The 18,297-nt window shown below is 39.0% G+C and overlaps 1 protein-coding gene across 1 annotated transcript in view; it reads right to left on the minus strand.

Annotated features, from left to right (window-relative positions):
- Window positions 1-18,297, minus strand: part of magi2a (membrane associated guanylate kinase, WW and PDZ domain containing 2a) — a 191,550-nt gene that overhangs the window by 141,663 nt on the left and 31,590 nt on the right. Inside the window, exon 2 of the mRNA XM_079622872.1 lies at window positions 3,490-3,606. Coding sequence (XP_079478998.1) covers window positions 3,490-3,606 — 117 coding nt within the window. The remainder of the gene's footprint in view (window positions 1-3,489; window positions 3,607-18,297) is intronic.

Here is an 18,297-nt window from a genome sequence, read left to right on the forward strand (position 1 = left end):
TAAAGTGAGTTTTGACTAAAAGCATAGGGTTAATAGTATAAATTGTCTTATGTAGCTTGATGCTAATTGATGCTAACAGATGCAGTTTATTCATTATGTATTTTGTCAAACGAATTTTTGCCATAAAACAATAAAAACATGAATGGGTCAGTTCGCCACAGCAGACATAGATAAAAGACTGCATGGGGGGTGTCATGTGACATACGGCGTCAGTTGCGTTGCTTCGCTGCCATTCACAAATCCTCTCCCGTGGCCTCGTGTCCATTGTATGTGAACCTCAGCGGAGTCTCTTTTAGCATGCTGTTTTTCACGTTCTATATAACAGGGAAGTGTTCAACTTCGGAAGCAGCAAATGTGCACGGTGGTCAACATCGACGTTTTAGAAAGACACTATCTCTGGGTCTCTTGTTAGATATTAGAGGACACTGCACCCCCCATTTATAATAGTGCCTCACGTCTCATTTCTGTAGAGGTTCAATGTCAGTACTAACAACTTCTAATGTCACCCTGGCTCCCGCCTGTGTGTGTATGTGTGTGTGTGGCAGGCCTAACCTGTCATGGCATCCTAAGCTGTAATAGATCTGCTGCATAATTCATGAGACAGTTCTGTGATTATGAGCATTAATGTCATTACTCAGCAAGCAGCCAATCACGCGACTGATAATGTGACGGCAATGGGGACGCATCCTCAACTTCCTCTGGTGTCACTGTCTTTCTGGGATTTACATATACACAAACTCAATTCTGCAGAAATCATATTCAGTGAAATATAAACTCTGTTCCAAAACCTAATGGGCTTCAAAGGCAACATCCAAACCGAAATTGACAACCCGATCTCATGAGAAAATCTAGGTATTTAATGAGAGTGCGATTTTGCACAAATTTGTAAAATGAGATTCACATAAAAATGTACAATTTGTGTGAAAAAAAAAAGTATGAAGCTCCATCTCTAATCCCAATCCTAAACCTACCACTTAGTGGGATTGACAAACGCATATAAAATGATGTCAGAGCCTACTCATTTATATGAATTTAACATTTTGTGAAACTGTGTTGGAAACTGAACATCATAAGTAACTGATTTGGAACTCTCTACACAGGTTCACGCACCACAAGAGATGTGCGAAAATACATTCAAAAGAGTTTGACGACACCAAGTAATAATGTAACAACAATTTGTGCATTTTCAAATTATAGGCACATGCCGGACAAAAATAGTGCTCATCAGGTGATTCACACTAGATCCGCGCCTCACAATGTAGTCCAATGTGATGTTAGCATGTTGCTAAGAAAACGGTATTAGTCTAATAAGAAGTAACACAATAAATATTTGTTCGATATTTGGGCATTTTCTGATTACTGGTATGTGTCAGACAAAAAAGCTCCTAACTTTTGAAAAACTGATTTGCAGTGTTACGTTAGCATGGTGCTATGCTAAGAACATTAAATTAGTACTAGACCAAAAAATCTTTCTAAATTTGGCCATTTGAGATTATTACCACATTGCGAAATAAGCCCTCCTCACATTTATCAAACAATACTTTTATTAGCAATAGCATGATGCTAAACTAAGAACTAGATTCGCACCTTACAATTAAATCCAATAAAGTGTGATGTTAGCACGTTGCTAAGCAAACCGCATGAAAATCGAATAGTAACAAAACAAAAAAGTGATCAATATTTGGCAGTTTCAAGATTATTGGTTTGCACCACACAAAACAGCACTCATTTTTATTAAACAATTGATTCCATTAACATGGTGTTAAGGTAAGAATGTGACAACATAAAAGTAAATAGATTGAAGTGTGCCATTAGCATATTGCTATGCTAACCACATGACAATCGTTGGCAGTCTGATAACTAACCTTAAGAAATGCATAGTAAGTAAATATTCCTAAAAGAAGTGTTAATTTGATCTAAACCATTTTGCAGACATCTCATTAGCTATAATTTTGTAAACAATATGCAAAAAAAAAACATTGCACACAAATATTGAAAGTAAAAATCTGTCCACCCTCCATTTTCATCCCCTTTTCACATTGAAATCACCAAAATGAGATATCTTAGAATGCAATTATGCTGGCCACCTTTAGGAACAATCTTCTTGTCGCTAGCACACCTATGATGCCCTTAAAATGTTTTCTAAGTAGGCAGCTCACTAGGTTTTGGAAAAGAGCTGTTGGATTACATATGAATGAAAATAAATTTGTATGCATGGGTTTTTCCAAACTATCCAATCTTTCTTCCTCTCTACCTCAATCTTGCTCTTCTTATTTCAAGCTATCAGTGTCCTTGTTTCTTTTTCCTCTTGCAAGCGTTCAATGAATCCGACATCTGAGGCATTTCATCTAAGGTCCTCACACCTCATTCTCATTTTTTTATCGTAATCTCTTGTCATCCATCCCTCTCTCTCTCATCTGTATTCTCCAAACCACTCTCTTTCTCCTGGGTACGGATCTCACGTGTCGCTCTCTGGTCTAATGGAATCACAGCTCAGTCTCTCAGCTGGACAGTAATCTCTCTCTCTCTCTCTCTCTCTCTCTCTCTCTTTCACACACACACACACACACACACACACACGCACACACACGCACACACACACACACACACACACACACACACACACACACACACTTAGCGATCATACTAATGATTTCTAATAAACAGTTGAGAAATCCCATTTCTCCCAGGCTACATTCACACTTCGGTTTTTGGGATTGACAAGCGCATTTACTTGTGTGAGTCTTGAAATGTCCCGTTGAAAACAGCAACGTACAGTGGCGTCTCGAATACTGTCTGTATGAACGTCCAATGGGAGTAATCTCAAAGATTGTGACGTCCATAAAACTGAAAAGTCTTATCACTTTTAATAAGACAAGAGTCCAATCGAGCCACACGAGTCTCATCATTCAAATCTTCATCAACTGACAGCAGCTTTTATATCTGGGTGGAAAGCGGAGCATTTGAGTCGCGTGTAGAACACAAATCTGACGAGAAAAGTGACCGGATCTAAAACCTTCAGATGTCACAGAACTCTTATCTCTGATTCCAGACAACTAGTTGTCCAGTCTGGTTGCGTTCACACAGGGTGGGTTTTACAAGAATGCGTTTGAGAGTCCTGAAAATTTACGGTTGTGAGTTTGGTTATAGAATGCGGTTGTCACTCCCATAAATAACTGAGCTGTGTGTGAAGCTCATCTTAACACTGATAGAAAGCACCCAAAACAAGCTAACAACCAATTACCAACATGCTAGCAACCACCAAGTGCCTCCTATCAAGCCCTTACCAAAGCCTTGCCAACCACCCAAGCATTGTGGCAGCATCGATGCAATGTTCCAAAAAATGTCATGTATGTAAAATCAAGTGCGCCATTCCAGTGGTCAGACAATATCAGCCAGGAATTCATCAATAGAAAGGCCATGAAAAGGCCAAGCCAGTGAGGGCAGCAGTGTCGAAGGTTAAGGAAATCAGGGTGAAGAGTTACTCACAGGGTACCGTTCGAAGATAGAGGTTGTCCCGAATAATTTGTTGCAGCTCGTGGTCCAAAGATCCCTTCTGGAATCGCAGGTTGAGATACTGCCTGATATCTTTATCCACAACACCTCCTGTAACACACACACACACACACACACACAGGCGGTTAGATGACCCTCTACCGCGATACAATCTCATCTGATAACAGGCTCCTTGCCGTTTACTTCACATTCACAATAAACTCTGTGAAGAAATGCTTTTGTGTGCAGTTTTTCTGTGGTAATAAAGGACTCCATTACGTGAATGTATGTGTGGCCGTTCTATTTTCCAAGGAAAAGGCCTGACAATACTGCAGCAAACCATGATTTAGTCACTCGATACAAAAACCTAACCTCAAAGCGATCGCCTGAAGAGCTGTGAGAAAACGTATGTGATAGTTTCCACTTTGTTCTGTGGTCAAAAAGCTTTTTCTGGCTTTTAAGAGGAGACTTTCTTTCCGGTTTTGTTTATTTCCCATAGTTCTAAACACACAAAGTCATGGATACACAAACCTGGATATTTTTCCTAGTACATACTGTAGAAAAGACTTGAAATCTGAACACATAAGTGTGTAGGGATCCCCATGAGCCACTCCAGTAATAAATACACACACACACGTCGTCATCATTATTACATCCTGTGATGAAATGGGGAGGGGGTTCTCTTCAGAAAATGTGCTTTATCAGCAGACAGACGGATAGAGAAGAATGAGAGGGGGGTTGAAGCGAAAAACAGAGATAGACAGATGAGGGAATACGGAAAAAAGCCAGTGAAATATATATAGCCACCCCAACCCACATTAACTGCATTTCTCCAATACCCCCCCCCCCCCCCCCCCCCCTCCAAGTAAATTTCACAGTAAATCTGAAATCCTTAAAGGGCCAGTTCACCTAAAAATTACAATTTGAGAAAGCGTATATTCGACCGTGGTGTGTCACATTAACAAGTATCAAGACTAATGCAAACATACAGCATTTCTCCAAATTTCTCAATATTTCCAGCAAAAATGTTTTTTTCAAAGAGCAATAAGTAAATTTTACAGTATAGCTTAGATCCTTAAAGGGCAAGTTCACCCAAAAAATTTACATTGAAGTGTTTGAAAATTAGAAAATAAATTCTCAAATCCTTCCAAAAAACATTTAAAAAAACAGTAAAAAAGCAGTAATTATCATAGTGAACATTACGGGCCCTATCTTGCACCCAGCGCAATTGACTTTGTACACCAATATCAAAATATAATATTTGCCCACTATCTTTAAAGGGCCAGTTTACTAAAAAAATTACATGTTCACGTGTGTATTAAAACTTGAAGTGTCAAATTCAGGACTAGTGAGAACATACAGAATTTCTACAAATTTCTAAATCATTCCAACAAACAAGTTTTTGAAAAGCACTAAGTACGTGTCACATCCTTAAAGGGCCATTTCGCCCCAAATTTTTATTTTTAGTGTGCAATGCATTCGTACTCTCAGTGTGATATATTGTTATGTCAAGTTTGAATATGCGTATCTATTAATAAGATTTGAGATCTACGGAGGAGCGTACAATTCAGATAATATAGACTTAAATTTTGACCTGTTCTTCACACACAGTGATCATACAGTATATCTTCTAAGACTTGGAATACAATGCACAAGTCATATGGACTTCCTTTAATGATGCTTTTATGGCATTCACTGACAATCCCAGTCCCCATCCACTTGAAAGGTGCACGGCGATCAAACAAAATTATGGCTTCAATTTTAGTTTGTTTCTAATTAAAGCTATCATATGGCTTTTATAAGACATACAAGTCCAAAAGATGACTTGTATATTGATTTTATGGTTCTTTTGTTACCTTTTTGGAGCTTAAAATCTCCAGTCCCCATCCACATTCATTGTATGGAAAAGGGCAGCATGAACATTTTTCAACATTTCTTCTTTTGTGAATTAACTCAAACGGTAAATTTTTGGGTCAACTTTTCTTTTTACACCATAATTTAAATGCACACAAGCTGGTTGAAACGTAAGACATCACAGGCGCAGTCACATGTCGTCAAAAAAAAGGTATGGACAGTATAGAAAAATACATCATACTATGTAACTGAGCACATGTGGGTGTCAGAAACCAGCTTCCATGCTTCAAATGTGCACCCGCCAAACACACACATCACCCATCGATTCATGTATGCACACTGGTGGATATAAGAACTCCACGTAGAACAAACTCGACGCGTCTAGAATAACCTACTTCAGACATACTGGTTAACTAGACATGACAACCATGCTATTTTCACACACACACACACACACACACAATCAGTTACAGAAAACCTCTGCTTTAGAATCAAATCATGTGTTAAAATCCAACACAGATCATCGGCACATAGTTGTGTCTGGATGACACAGAGCAGGAAATTAACAGCAAATGGCACACAAATTGACGAGTCTCACATACTCAGTTCCATGAAGAGAAATAAATAAAGACTGCAGACCCTGAAGCCCCCTCACACACACACACACACACACACACGTTTCGTCGACTCACAGAGCGCAATGGAACGGCACTTCTCTTGCATGGTTCAGCCAGATGTTGCAGGCGATGAATTGAGCGTGTCTGTGATTGCATGCGTGTGTGTGTGTGTGTGTGCAGTCCAGGTCTCCACAGGTCTGTGGCCACAGTGTGCAGGTTTCCTAGCAGCGTTAGATGGGTTCAGTGCTACAGGCAGTCTCTCTGCATGTTGCCGTAACAGAGAGTGTCGCTCTGCAGTGACCGAGAGAGAGAGAGACAGACAGAAAGAGAAAGAGAGGTTGAGCACTGAGACGCTGCAGAAGAAACGTGCCCTAACAGTGGGAACCTATCACAAAGCTCTCTTTCCCAGTGTGTACGAGATGGAGGATGGGAAGAGATTCATCGCCCTCTATGGGAGAACTGGAGATGAGCAGCATAGATGAACTAGATAGCAAATACAAAAGTACAATCCAAAACCAAATACAAGATTCAGCAGACAAAGCAAGTGTGGGGTTAGATACTTTTTTTTAAAGAAGTCTCTTATGCTCATCAAGGCTGTCTTTACTAAAAAAAAGAGCAAAAATAACAATTATATTGTGAAATATTATTATAAATAAAAATAACATATATTTAAATATATTTTAAATCGTTATTTATTCCTGTGATGACAAAGCTGTATTTTCAGCATCATTACTCTAGTCTTCTGTGTCACATGATCCTTCAGAAATCATTCTACATGCTGATTTGCTGCTCAAGGAACATTCATTATTATTATCAATAAACAGTTGAGCTGCTTAATATTTTTATGGAAACCATGATACATTTGTTCAGAATTCTTCGAATTGAAAATGAAAACGATTTATTTGTGAACAAAAATATTTTGTAACAGTATACATGTCTTTGTCATACTTCCCTACTATATAGTAGGTGAAAAACATTATGTAACAAAAGAAGTATGTCCGAATTCACAGTACTCATAAAAAAGTAGGCAAAAAGTACCCGGATGATCTACTTCGGGCGTGATTTTGAAGTGTGCATATGATGGACACTTTACTATCCCATGAGGCCATGGGAGTGAAGCGACGCAACTGACGCTTATAGGTCACATGATAATGATGTACGTCCAGATTACATTCATACTACACACTCATACTAAAGTACTTTTTTTTAGCGGCCGTGAAATAATTACTTGTCCAAAATAAGTACCTACTCAAGAGAGTATGCGATTTTGGACGCAGTCACTTTTCTGCCACACACAAACACAGTGCAAATAGTCGGGAATTGAGCTATTAGATTGTCTGGAAGGGCAAATGTCCCTCCTAGGCAAGAATTAAAGGTTTCCCATGCCTATCTATTCTCCAGACGATTCTCAAATGTTTGCCCAAACTCTAGCTTTTAAAGAAACGCACACAGGCTTGACAGTAATATTTCTATATTTACATTTGCCATTCTGGACGACTCTTTCTTATTGACGAAGGGCATATTTAGTTTGATAGTTACATGAGCAAGATAAAAACCCATGTCAACGGCTAAGACAGACCTCAAGATCCATCACAACTCTGAGCTTTAGGGTGAATCCCAATTCTGTTGCATTTGTTCTCTTGTACTGGATCTTTTTAATTATTCGATTCGATTGATTCAGTATGCAACATGGAACTACAATAATAAATTGTATAATTTATTTCGTAACAAAAAAGATTATGAAAAACGCTGTGTATGAAACTTTGGGAACACTTTCAAGTGATATTTTAAACGTATATCTTTAAAGTTATTGGAAATGAGCCATCCAAACAAACTACTCAATGATATGCACAATTTTTCCAGAATTATTATAATTGTGACCCAATGGCTGGAGCAGAGGTCAAGAGAGGACCAGATTTTTCTTCTGTTGCAGACAAGAACTTCACAGTCAGCAGCTCAACTTAGTTTTCCAAGTTTCAAAAGATTTCATAACAAACCCACACAAAATGAGTAAGTGAAGTGCTCAGGGTGCCATTGCCCTTGAGTGAGCACAGAGCGCATGATGAAGAACAGGTGCCATCAGAAACCCCAGAGAGAGGGAACAGACTGTATTGAATTCTCATAACGTCCCACAGCTGCTGCTTTCACCTCAGTGCCAGAAAGTACATCTTCAACGTTTTTGAGAAAAGAGAAATTGTACATACAAAAAAAAACTGACTACAAATATCCTTTTATCGCATCACACCTGGTTAGGCTATTGTGTTCACATTGAACATGCTATTTTTGCTACTGTGCCTTTAAGACTTAGAAGTTTAAATTACATTGTTTATGATTGGTTAAACTGAAAAATGTAGCAACTTCAACAACAAAGTGTAAAATAATAAACAGCATTGACTTGTAAATAAGGACGTATATGTAACAATGTCAATTTCTGACCTCACACGTAAATTTGAAAATAATTTATTTCATGATACCAGTCCATTAATTAACTAATATATTATATACTAGCTTATGAAGACCCAGTCTCAGCCTCAGACTGCCGGCTGAACATATGATCTGATTGGTTGAATTCTACAGGATGTCCGTGAGATGCGTGTGTCTCATTCTTTAACAGTCCGACTGGAAACAAAGATGCCGTGGTGCCAAACCCCCTCATGGAAGAAGAACGCCTTCATGTTTACAACTGTGACAATGACAACTTTTTTTTTCAAAAGTATGTGAAGAATGTAAAGTTTGCAGCATTGACTCTTTAAAAATACATCCAAGAGTTTGGCTGTTATTGTAGGAACATCGACGTTCCATTTTCACGCCCCTAAACGAGCTGTGATTGGTTGCTTTACATGTCAGTCAGACGTCCTCTGGGTGGTCCTTGGCTAATGAAAGCTGCTATGGAGTCAATACCTTCTCCCATCAGTCTGAAGGTCTGGCTACGTGAGACTAATGAAGACCTAGTTATGCTTTTGGCTGGTTGCTGACAGCCAGAAAAAAAGCACACATCATTTGTGTGTTAGCACTCTCACACGCAAACACAAAATAAACAAGTGAGCAACATCTGGCGAGTTAACATGTTTCACACTCACACTGCATTAAATCATAAAATCATTATTTGCTACACGCAGTAGCACTGCACCTTTTAGTCCAGCAGGCAGATGTAGCACTTTATTATAGTTTAATGTGTCCATAATGACTGTGTGTGTGTGTGTGTGTGTGTGTGTGTGTGTGTGTGTGCCCCCATATTTGGAGTGGGCATCAGGAAGACAGCTGTTTAGATAATAAGCCTCTAATTAGAAGAGAGGGACTGAGCTGAAAGCCTGTGAGGAAAGATGCTCATATAGAAACCTGCACAACAGTGTTGAGGAATGTAACATCTTACAATACTGCATTACTCAAAACATGAATCAATGTCGTAGAAGAGTGTCCATGATAAAGAACCATTTTCATTTTGGTTTCGAAAAACTTTTATACCGATTGTGACAAAATATTACATTTATTTACTACAATGTGATATAAAGGCGCATTTGCGAGTTATAAGTAAGAATTGCGTGATATAAAGTCACAATTCTGGCTTTTTTTAATCACAGTTCTGGGGGGGGGGGGGTCTTTACAACTTTTATCTCGCAATTCTGAGAAAAGAAGTCAGAATTGCGAGAAATAAATTCAGAATTTCAAGATATAAATGTACTTTTTTCTCACATTTGCAAATTTATATCACGCAATTCTGAGAAAAAAGTCAGAACTGCAAGATAAAATGTTGCAATTATCTTTTACATTTTTTTTTTACTCTGTGGTGAAAACAAGCTTCCTTAGGATAGTTTTATCACCCTGACATTTTTATGTTTACATTTTTGCCTCCTAAAATAACATCCTAATAAATTTTTATTAAGAATTGAATACATGCTAATCATACATGAGGATTAATCCATTGCAAATTATTGGGTCTATTTCACTAAAAGTATGAAATCTGCATACAAACGTTTTTATGGACGTTTTTATAAACCATTTAAACGTGTTAAAAGGGCATTTATCTTACATATCTCATCAGAGTGATGAAAGGCTGTAAAGTAAAGGTTGTACAGAATGCCATTATATGGATATTTAAGTTTAGGTGTGTTTATGCAAATTACTGACCTTGGGCACATGATCACTCTTTTAAAACGCTTCAAATTAACAAAACTTTACATTAGAACAAGTTAAGACCAAATTCATGTGTATGAATTAGGTGGAATTTTGTTTGTTCTCCTGTGGATATAAATATGATTAATCCATGCAATTATTAGTAAATAAGACTCCTTGTTTGAATTAAAATTGTACTGACTTTTTTAATCAGTAAAAAAACACACCAAAAAAGTAATCATTGACTCTACAGTATCGTACTCTCCTGTGATAAAGTGTCTTGTCAGAGATGTCAATCATGATCTCTACATATAGTATAGCCTAGAGTCTGGCGGAATGTAGAAGTCTATCTTGAGTTGCGTCTAACAAAAAAAAAAACACACACACGAGCACACAGACTCATCTCTCACACTGGGAGTGGCGTTAGAGCGGCTAATAGAAAATGTCCATCATCCTCAGCGCTGCAGAAGGAGCTGCAGTCTCCATCATTTACACAACACACACACACACACACACACACACACACACACGCTGTGTTTCTTGGCTCATTTTACAGATATCACACAATGACAAGTTTATGAAATATTAGTGATGTCTTTGTGGAAACAAAGATCTTTTGTGCAGTGTAATAACCCTAAGATTAAAGGGCAGAAAGGTCATTTTAAGTGTCACATTTGTCATAAATGATCAGACTTGTTTAAAGCTCTTAAAATGTGAACAGCAGTCAAGATATATGCGGTTATGAACTATGCATGTGTGTGTAACTATGCTTTAACAATTAAACAGGGCATTAAATAACACTATTTTAAAAAGCGTTTCTGTTAAATACTAACTCCAATATTTGCCAAAGATACAGATAAGATGTACGAAGAGATTTTGTCCTTGTCTTTAATTTGCATGTCGTTTTCTTCCATTTTCTCTCTCATTTGTTCTTAAATCACACTATGTTTGTATCACTCCTGTCTTTTTAAACAAACAATTCTAATCAGGTCAGTTTAGTTAGGATCACCTTGGGTCATTCCAATTCAGTTCAGATAAGCTCAATTCGGTTTGATAGAGTTTGACTGTTTAGTTCAAAGTGGATCAGCTCAGCTCGATTCAGCACAGCTCGCTTCAGTTCAGAACAGCGCTTCACTTTATTCCAGCTTATCTCAGTACACTTCAGTAACAAGTTTAGTTCAGCTCAGTTTAGTTCAACACAGTTCAGTACAACTCAGTTCAGTTCAGTTCAGCACAGTTTAGAGCTGCATTTCCCAAAAGATGGTAGACCAATGGTGGCAATAGTTATTATTATTAATAATAATAATAATAATACAATGTACATATAGGCTCACAATGTTTGTGGGAAATGTTTAGTTCACAACAGTTCAGTTCAGTAAAGGTCAGTTGAGATTAGCTTAGTTCTATTAATTTCAGCATGGTTTAGTTCAGTTCAGTTCAGTAGAGCTTAGTTCAGTAGAGCTTAGTTCAGTACATTTCAGTTCAGTAGAGCTCAGTTCAATAAAGTTCAGATCAGTAGAGCTCAGTTCAGTTCAGTTCAGTGTTCAGTTCAGTACAGTTCAGTAGAGCTCAGTTCAGTTCAGTTCAGTACAGTTCAGTTCAGTACAGTTCAGTAGAGCTCAGTTCAGTACAGTTCAGTTCAGTACAGTTCAGTACAGTTCAGTAGAGCTCAGTTCAGTTCAGTTCAGTACAGTTCAGTTCAGTACAGTTCAGTAGAGCTCAGTTCAGTACAGTTCAGTTCAGTACAGTTCAGTTCAGTAGAGCTCAGTTCAGTTCAGTTCAGTTCAGTACAGTTCAGTTCAGTACAGTTCAGTACAGTTCAGTTCCGTTCAGTTCAGTTCAGTTCAGTTCAGTTCAGTTCAGTACAGTTCAGTTCAGTTCAGTAGAGCTCAGTACAGTTCAGTAGAGCTCAGTTCAGTTCACTTCAGTACAGTTCAGTTCACTTCAGTACAGTTCAGTTCAGTTCAGTACAGTTCAGTAGAGCTCAGTTCAGTACAGTTCAGTTCAGTACAGTTCAGTTCAGTTCAGTTCAGTTCAGTTCAGTTCAGTACAGTTCAGTTCAGTACAGTTCAGTTCAGTAGAGCTCAGTTCAGTTCAGTTCAGTAGAGCTCAGTTCAGTTCAGTTCAGTAGAGTTCAGTTCAGTTCAGTAGAGCTCAGTTCAGTTCAGTACACAGTTCAGTTCAGTAGAGCTTAGTTCAGTAGAGCTCAGTAAAGTAGAGCTCAGTTCAATAAAGTTCAGTTCAGTAGAGCTCAGTTCAGTACACTTCAGTTCAGTGAAGCTCAGTTCAGTTCAGTTCAGTAGAGCTCAGTTCAGTACACTTCAGTTCAGTGAAGCTCAGTTCAGTTCAGTTCAGTAGAGCTCAGTTCAGTACACTTCAGTTCAGTGAAGCTCAGTTCAGTTCAGTTCAGTAGAGCTCAGTTCAGTACACTTCAGTTCAGTGGAGCTCAGTTCAGTTCAGTACACAGTTCAGTTCAATAGAGCTTCATTTCAGTTTAGTAGTTCAGTTCAGTAGAGCTCAGTTCAGTACAGCTCAGTTGAGTTTAATTCAATTCAGTTTGGATCAATACAGCACAACTTCACCTCAGCTTAATTCAATTGAGCTCAGTTCAGTTCACAACATTCAAATCAGTTCAGCTTATTTCCATTCAGCTCAACTCAGTCCAGTTTAGTATAGCTCTGTTTGGTTTAGTTCAATTCAATTCAGATCAGCAGTTCACTTCAGTGTAGCTCAGTTTAGTTCATTTCAGTGCAGTTCACAAAAGCACAACCTCTCAGGTCTACTTAATTCAGATAAGCACAGTTCAGTTTAATTCATTTCAGTGCAGTTCATACATCACAACATCCCAGTTCAACTCAGTTCAATACAGCACAATGAAGATCAGTGCAACTCACTTTAATAAAGTTCACAGCTCAGTTCAATTCAGTACAGTACAGCACAGCTCTACTCAGACCAGTTTTGCTCTGTTTAGTTCAAAGGCATTTCAATACGGTTGAATTCAAACCAATTCAATTTAAAAGGTTGAGTTACATTAGCATGATTGTTTATTGTAGTACTGCCAAGTAATCTCTTGTTTGTCTCGTCTCTTGTCTCTGAGATGTCTGATTGTAATAGAGCGCACTGGAGTGAGGTTGATTACCATGTGTACCCGCTGTTACTGCAAGAACGGCTCCTTTAAAAATGTACCAAAGCACAGAGCATCTGGCTAGCGTGCCTACCTTCCGTCTTTATGAGTTTAAAACCCGATGAGCTCAAATCCCAGGAGCATCACCAGCCATAAAAAAAAACAAGAAAACTACTGAAATGAAAAATCATATCTTCATATCTCCTGCTGTAGAGCACAGGGAGCGGTATTATCCCCGTTCTGTCTTTCTGTGTGTGTGTGTGAGAGAGAGAGCCCATGCTGATCAAAGACAGTGTTTATGTGTAGAGATCAGGGTGGAGATGCTGTAGTCGTAGCTATCAAAGACCTGTCTCATCACATGACACACGCCGCCCTGCAGACTCTCATTAGTCTCGCCTAGCCAGACTTTTGACTTGAGGCAAAAAAAAATAAAAGTCTGGTCCTCAATTCAGCTTATTTTGGCCAACAATCACCCATTTAGATGGCAAAAGTTTTACCTGTTTTTTTGTTTTTAGATGGAAATGTAACCTGGCACAGTTATTTTTTGTTTTTATGTTCCTGTAGGATTATTTGAAATAGACTGTAGCACAATAATAGATGGACAAGGTTGCATTAAATCAAAACTGTAGTATGGCAGTCTCCATGAATCATATATTTAAATAAATTCAGAACAAGAAAACGTGTCTATCGAACAAATTAACCACTGATTATTTCACAGACATAACTAAGGAAACAATAAAGTTCTGCGTCTCAAAAAGTCTTCAGACAAATTCATTCTCTCCACCAATTCTTTTCGAGACTGACCTACACGTTTAATATAAGATGTTAGTACAATAATGTTACAATTTAAATGAATTGATGACAAATGGCATTCACAAATGAATTCTACAAACCAACACTTTTACAGAGGTTTTGAAAAAGATTCTTAGTCTATTTCATCTTTCACAGAAGTGAAATGTAGATATCTGCTGCTACCCTCCACGAGGAGCACCTATTGATCCATTTTTTTATCATGCAGAGAGAGAACAAGAGGAACGGAGATGGTTGGGAAGAAAAAAAATGGGGAGAAAAATCAATGAAAAGCTTCTTAATTAGTCTTTAATATAAAGGCAAGCTCTGTTGCTTCTCACCACTGTTAGATAAAAAGTCATTGAGGTAGTTATCTATACAGCCAGTTACCTAGACAAGAATAACCTGTGAAAGTGGACCATACTTTATGCTGATAGTCAGAACTCCGTCTTTTCTAGAAAAAAACTCATCTTGTTAACACAATCCTATAAGTTGAACGTGTAACTGATCCAATTTGAGCACAGATTCGCCTGCTCAAAGCCAATTAGAGCAAAGTCATTGCTGTTCAGATGTTCCCTCTGCTGCGGAGAAATCCTGCTGACCAGCACATTAGCAAACGGTGACCACAGGACATACAGCACAGCCTGTGAAATCAGCCTCATTATAAGAAAAGAAGGGAGGGAGGGAGGAAGGAAGGAAGGAAGGAAGGAAGGAAGGAAGGGAGGGAGGAAGGATCTAGGAAGGAAGGAAGGAAGGAAGGAAGGAAGGAAGGAAGGAAGGAAGGAAGGAAGGAAGGAAGGAAGGAAGGAAGGGAGGAAGGATCCAGGAAGGAAGGAAGGAAGGATCCAGGAAGGGAGGAAGGGAGGGAGGGAGGGAGGGAGGGAGGGAGGGAGGGAGGAAGAAAGAAAGAAAGAAAGAAAGAAAGAAAGAAAGAAAGAAAGAAAGAAAGAAAGAAAGAAAGAAAGAAAGAAAGGAAGGATGGATCCAGGAAGGAAGGATCCAGGAAGGAAGGAAGGGAGGGAAGAAGGAAGGAAGGAAGGAAGGAAGGAAGGAAGGAAGGAAGGAAGGAAGGAAGGAAGGAAGGAAGGAAGGAAGGAAGGAAGGAAGGAAGGAAAAGTTATATTTCTTTCTTTCTTTCTTTCATTGAGGCACTATTCCTTTAACAATCAGCATGAACAACCTGCACTACTTCCTGAATTAACAAACAGAGCTAAATTCATCTCCACTGACAGATAAACCTTCAAATGTGAGTCTCAATATCTCAGACTTTTCTGCATTTGAAATTCTGTACGCCAAAACGGTATTCAACACATTACAGCTTCTTTAAGGCAACACTTGCAGGTGTCCTGCATCGCCCGAGAGCCCATTAGCTTTCTCTAACCATGCATTGTTGCTGGAATCTCATTAATAGAGACGTAAAGTGACTAGCATTGATTGGGGGTTGTGGGTCAGAGCGGGCTAATTTTAAATTCAGCCATAGTCAGCAGCACATATCCATTTGTCTAGAGGTAATTATGCCATACCAAGGCAAGGCTTTATGCGTCCAGTCAGACACTACTTGAGATGGCAAGCCTGAAGGAATACTAACAGGAATACTTTTTTATTATACAAGGAAGTAATTTGATATTCTTAATCAATTTATCCGCGAGGTTTCTCTAAACCTAGAACGTTCCAGCTGAAATATTTGCCCATTGAGATGTATGTGGCATTTCGATAGTCTACATGTCTGCTGTAAGGAAAAAGGTGATTTAAGTGACTTTGAACGTGGCATGGTTGTTGATGCCAGAAGGGCTGGTCTGAGTATTTGAGAAACTACAGATTTACTGCCATTTTCACACAAAACCATCTAGGTTTACAGAGAATGGTCCAAAAAGAAAAAATATCCAGTGAGCGGCAGTTCTGTTGGTGAAAATGCCTTGTTGATGCCAGAGGTCAGGGGAGAATAAGCACTCGTTACAACCGAGGTCTGCCAAAGAGCATCTCTGAATGCACAACATGTCGAACCTTGAAGCAGATGGGCTACAGTAGCAGAAGATCATGCCAGTACTTTCAGCTAAGAACAGGAAACCGAGGCTACAATTTAGACGGGCTCATCAAAATTGGACAATAGAAGATTGGAAAAACGTTGAGACTCAATTTTGGCTGCGACATTCAGAAGGTAGGGTCAGCATTTAGAGTAAACTACATGAAAGCATGGATCCATCCTGTCTTCTATCAACGGTTCAGTCTGATCCTGGTGTAATGGTGTGGAAGATGTTTCTTGGCACACTTTGAGCTCCTTAGCACCAATTGAGCATCATTTAAACACCGCAGCCAACCTGAGTATTGTTGCTGACCATGTCCATCTTTTCATAACCACAGTGTACCAATCTTCTGATGGCTGTTTCCAGCAGAAAGCTCACAAAGCTCAAATCATCGTAAACTGGTTTCTTGAACATGACAATGAGTTCACTAAACTCAAATGGCCTCCACAGATGCTCAATTGATAAACGTGTTATTCAATTAGAAATGCAGCAGCTTTCAGGTCATCACACTTACATAAATACATCAGGGTTTTTTGTTCTTAGAGCACAAAAAAGCATTGGCTGGGTTCATAAAACCCCCACACACTACCTGAGGGCCAGGGTGTGTTGAAGTGTCTGTGGCGAGGGCTCATCAGTAAGAGAGGGAGTAAATCACCTATCATCTATATGCAGATGAAATCAATTCAACCACTGTGCCTCACGCCTGCTGAGCATCATCTAATTGATGTTCCTCTGTAATGCTCGCAACGACAGCCTGATTCACTCCATGCGCTCATATGCACACTCACACGTACGTCGTACGTGTACCAAAAACATAAACACACCGCAACGCCGAGCAGACAAAATCAGGGAAATAATTAGAAGTAATCAGACAGCATGACGATTTCTGAAAAATGCGCTCAAAAACTCTCACAAACACACGCTGGTAGATTAATAGGATACAGAGATGGCTTGCTGAACAGATGAGCGGTGTTGTACAACACTAAATGTCATGATGACGCTTGTATCGGTACAATAATAGAAATGTTGCCGGTTTCTGGTACACCATTTGCATGAATTAATTCAAGCAATGTTCTGAAACAGCTCAGCTGCGCGCCAAACAGGTGTGTTCCTCCACGCTACCAAAAAACCTGCTGAAGCAGAGCTATATATGGTCCCTCAAGCAGATGAAGAAGAATAATTCTGATTTGTCCTGTCTTCCATTGTTTGGACAAACAAAAGGTCCAACAGAGCAATTGCTGCCTTCAAGTTATAACAAAATGATCATATTTACAAGACAGATGCTCATGGATTTGACTACAATTTCGTAATTAGTAGTGGGACTCTGTAGCCTGGTCCTACCCATTGACAAGCTTCAACTTTCTTGTAGGCAGGTACTCTGTTGAAGTTTAAAACTATTGGATCTGCCCAGAGCCACTCTGGATCTGCCATAACCAAATCGCTAACGTTTGGCCGTGGCGTATGTCATGCGACAAAACTCAGCAAAGATTGTTCTTGTTCCGGCTTTAACTTCTGGATATTCGGCAGCGTTGCCACAACGGACCGAATGGCTTCGCTCCCATCTTTCTCCGGCACCATTACTGAACTACAACTCAAACTATCGCACAACCTCAACGTCATCGTTCTCAGCCACTCCCTCTGTTCGGTGATTGGACAGGTAAAAATTGGCCGGAGAAAACCCACGGATATACCGCAAACCCAGATGGCGTACTGAAGGAAAATGAAAATTGAGCGGAAGTACGTAGGAGGGCGGAGCCAGGCTAGGGACTCAGAGCCCTGACTGCGAAAATTTTTTTTTTTTAAATGAATTGTTGTAATTAATTACTTAAAAAAAAAAACACACGTAAATCTCTTGAACACACATCATCACATAATTGTGATTCCAAATGCCTAATTTGAAAAATATGTCATACAAGCATGACCCGGCAGTAGGGGTGTGCATTTAATAGAATTTCGAGACAGAGCGGAACACGGATAAGAAAAGTATACTTTGGGCTTTGGGTGTATTCCTAAACGAACAAATATACACAAAATATTTCAAAATATCTGACTTGTAAAGTATTTATGTTAACACATTAATTTATGTCTTAAAGTCCCCCTGTAGTCAATCATTGTATCCTTTGTTCACCAAAATTACATATTAAAATAGTTTTTTCCTTGAGAATTTTTTTTGTAATGCCTTAAAATAGCTTAAATGTAACTCTACACCCTTACCTCATTTAGTATACGTGGTACTATGAATTTGCAAATTACCCCGCCTCCACTCACTCGCACCAGCTCA

The sequence above is a fragment of the Phoxinus phoxinus genome (genome assembly GCF_949152265.1).
Source record: "Phoxinus phoxinus genome assembly, chromosome: 9".
Classification (NCBI taxonomy): domain Eukaryota; kingdom Metazoa; phylum Chordata; class Actinopteri; order Cypriniformes; family Leuciscidae; genus Phoxinus; species Phoxinus phoxinus.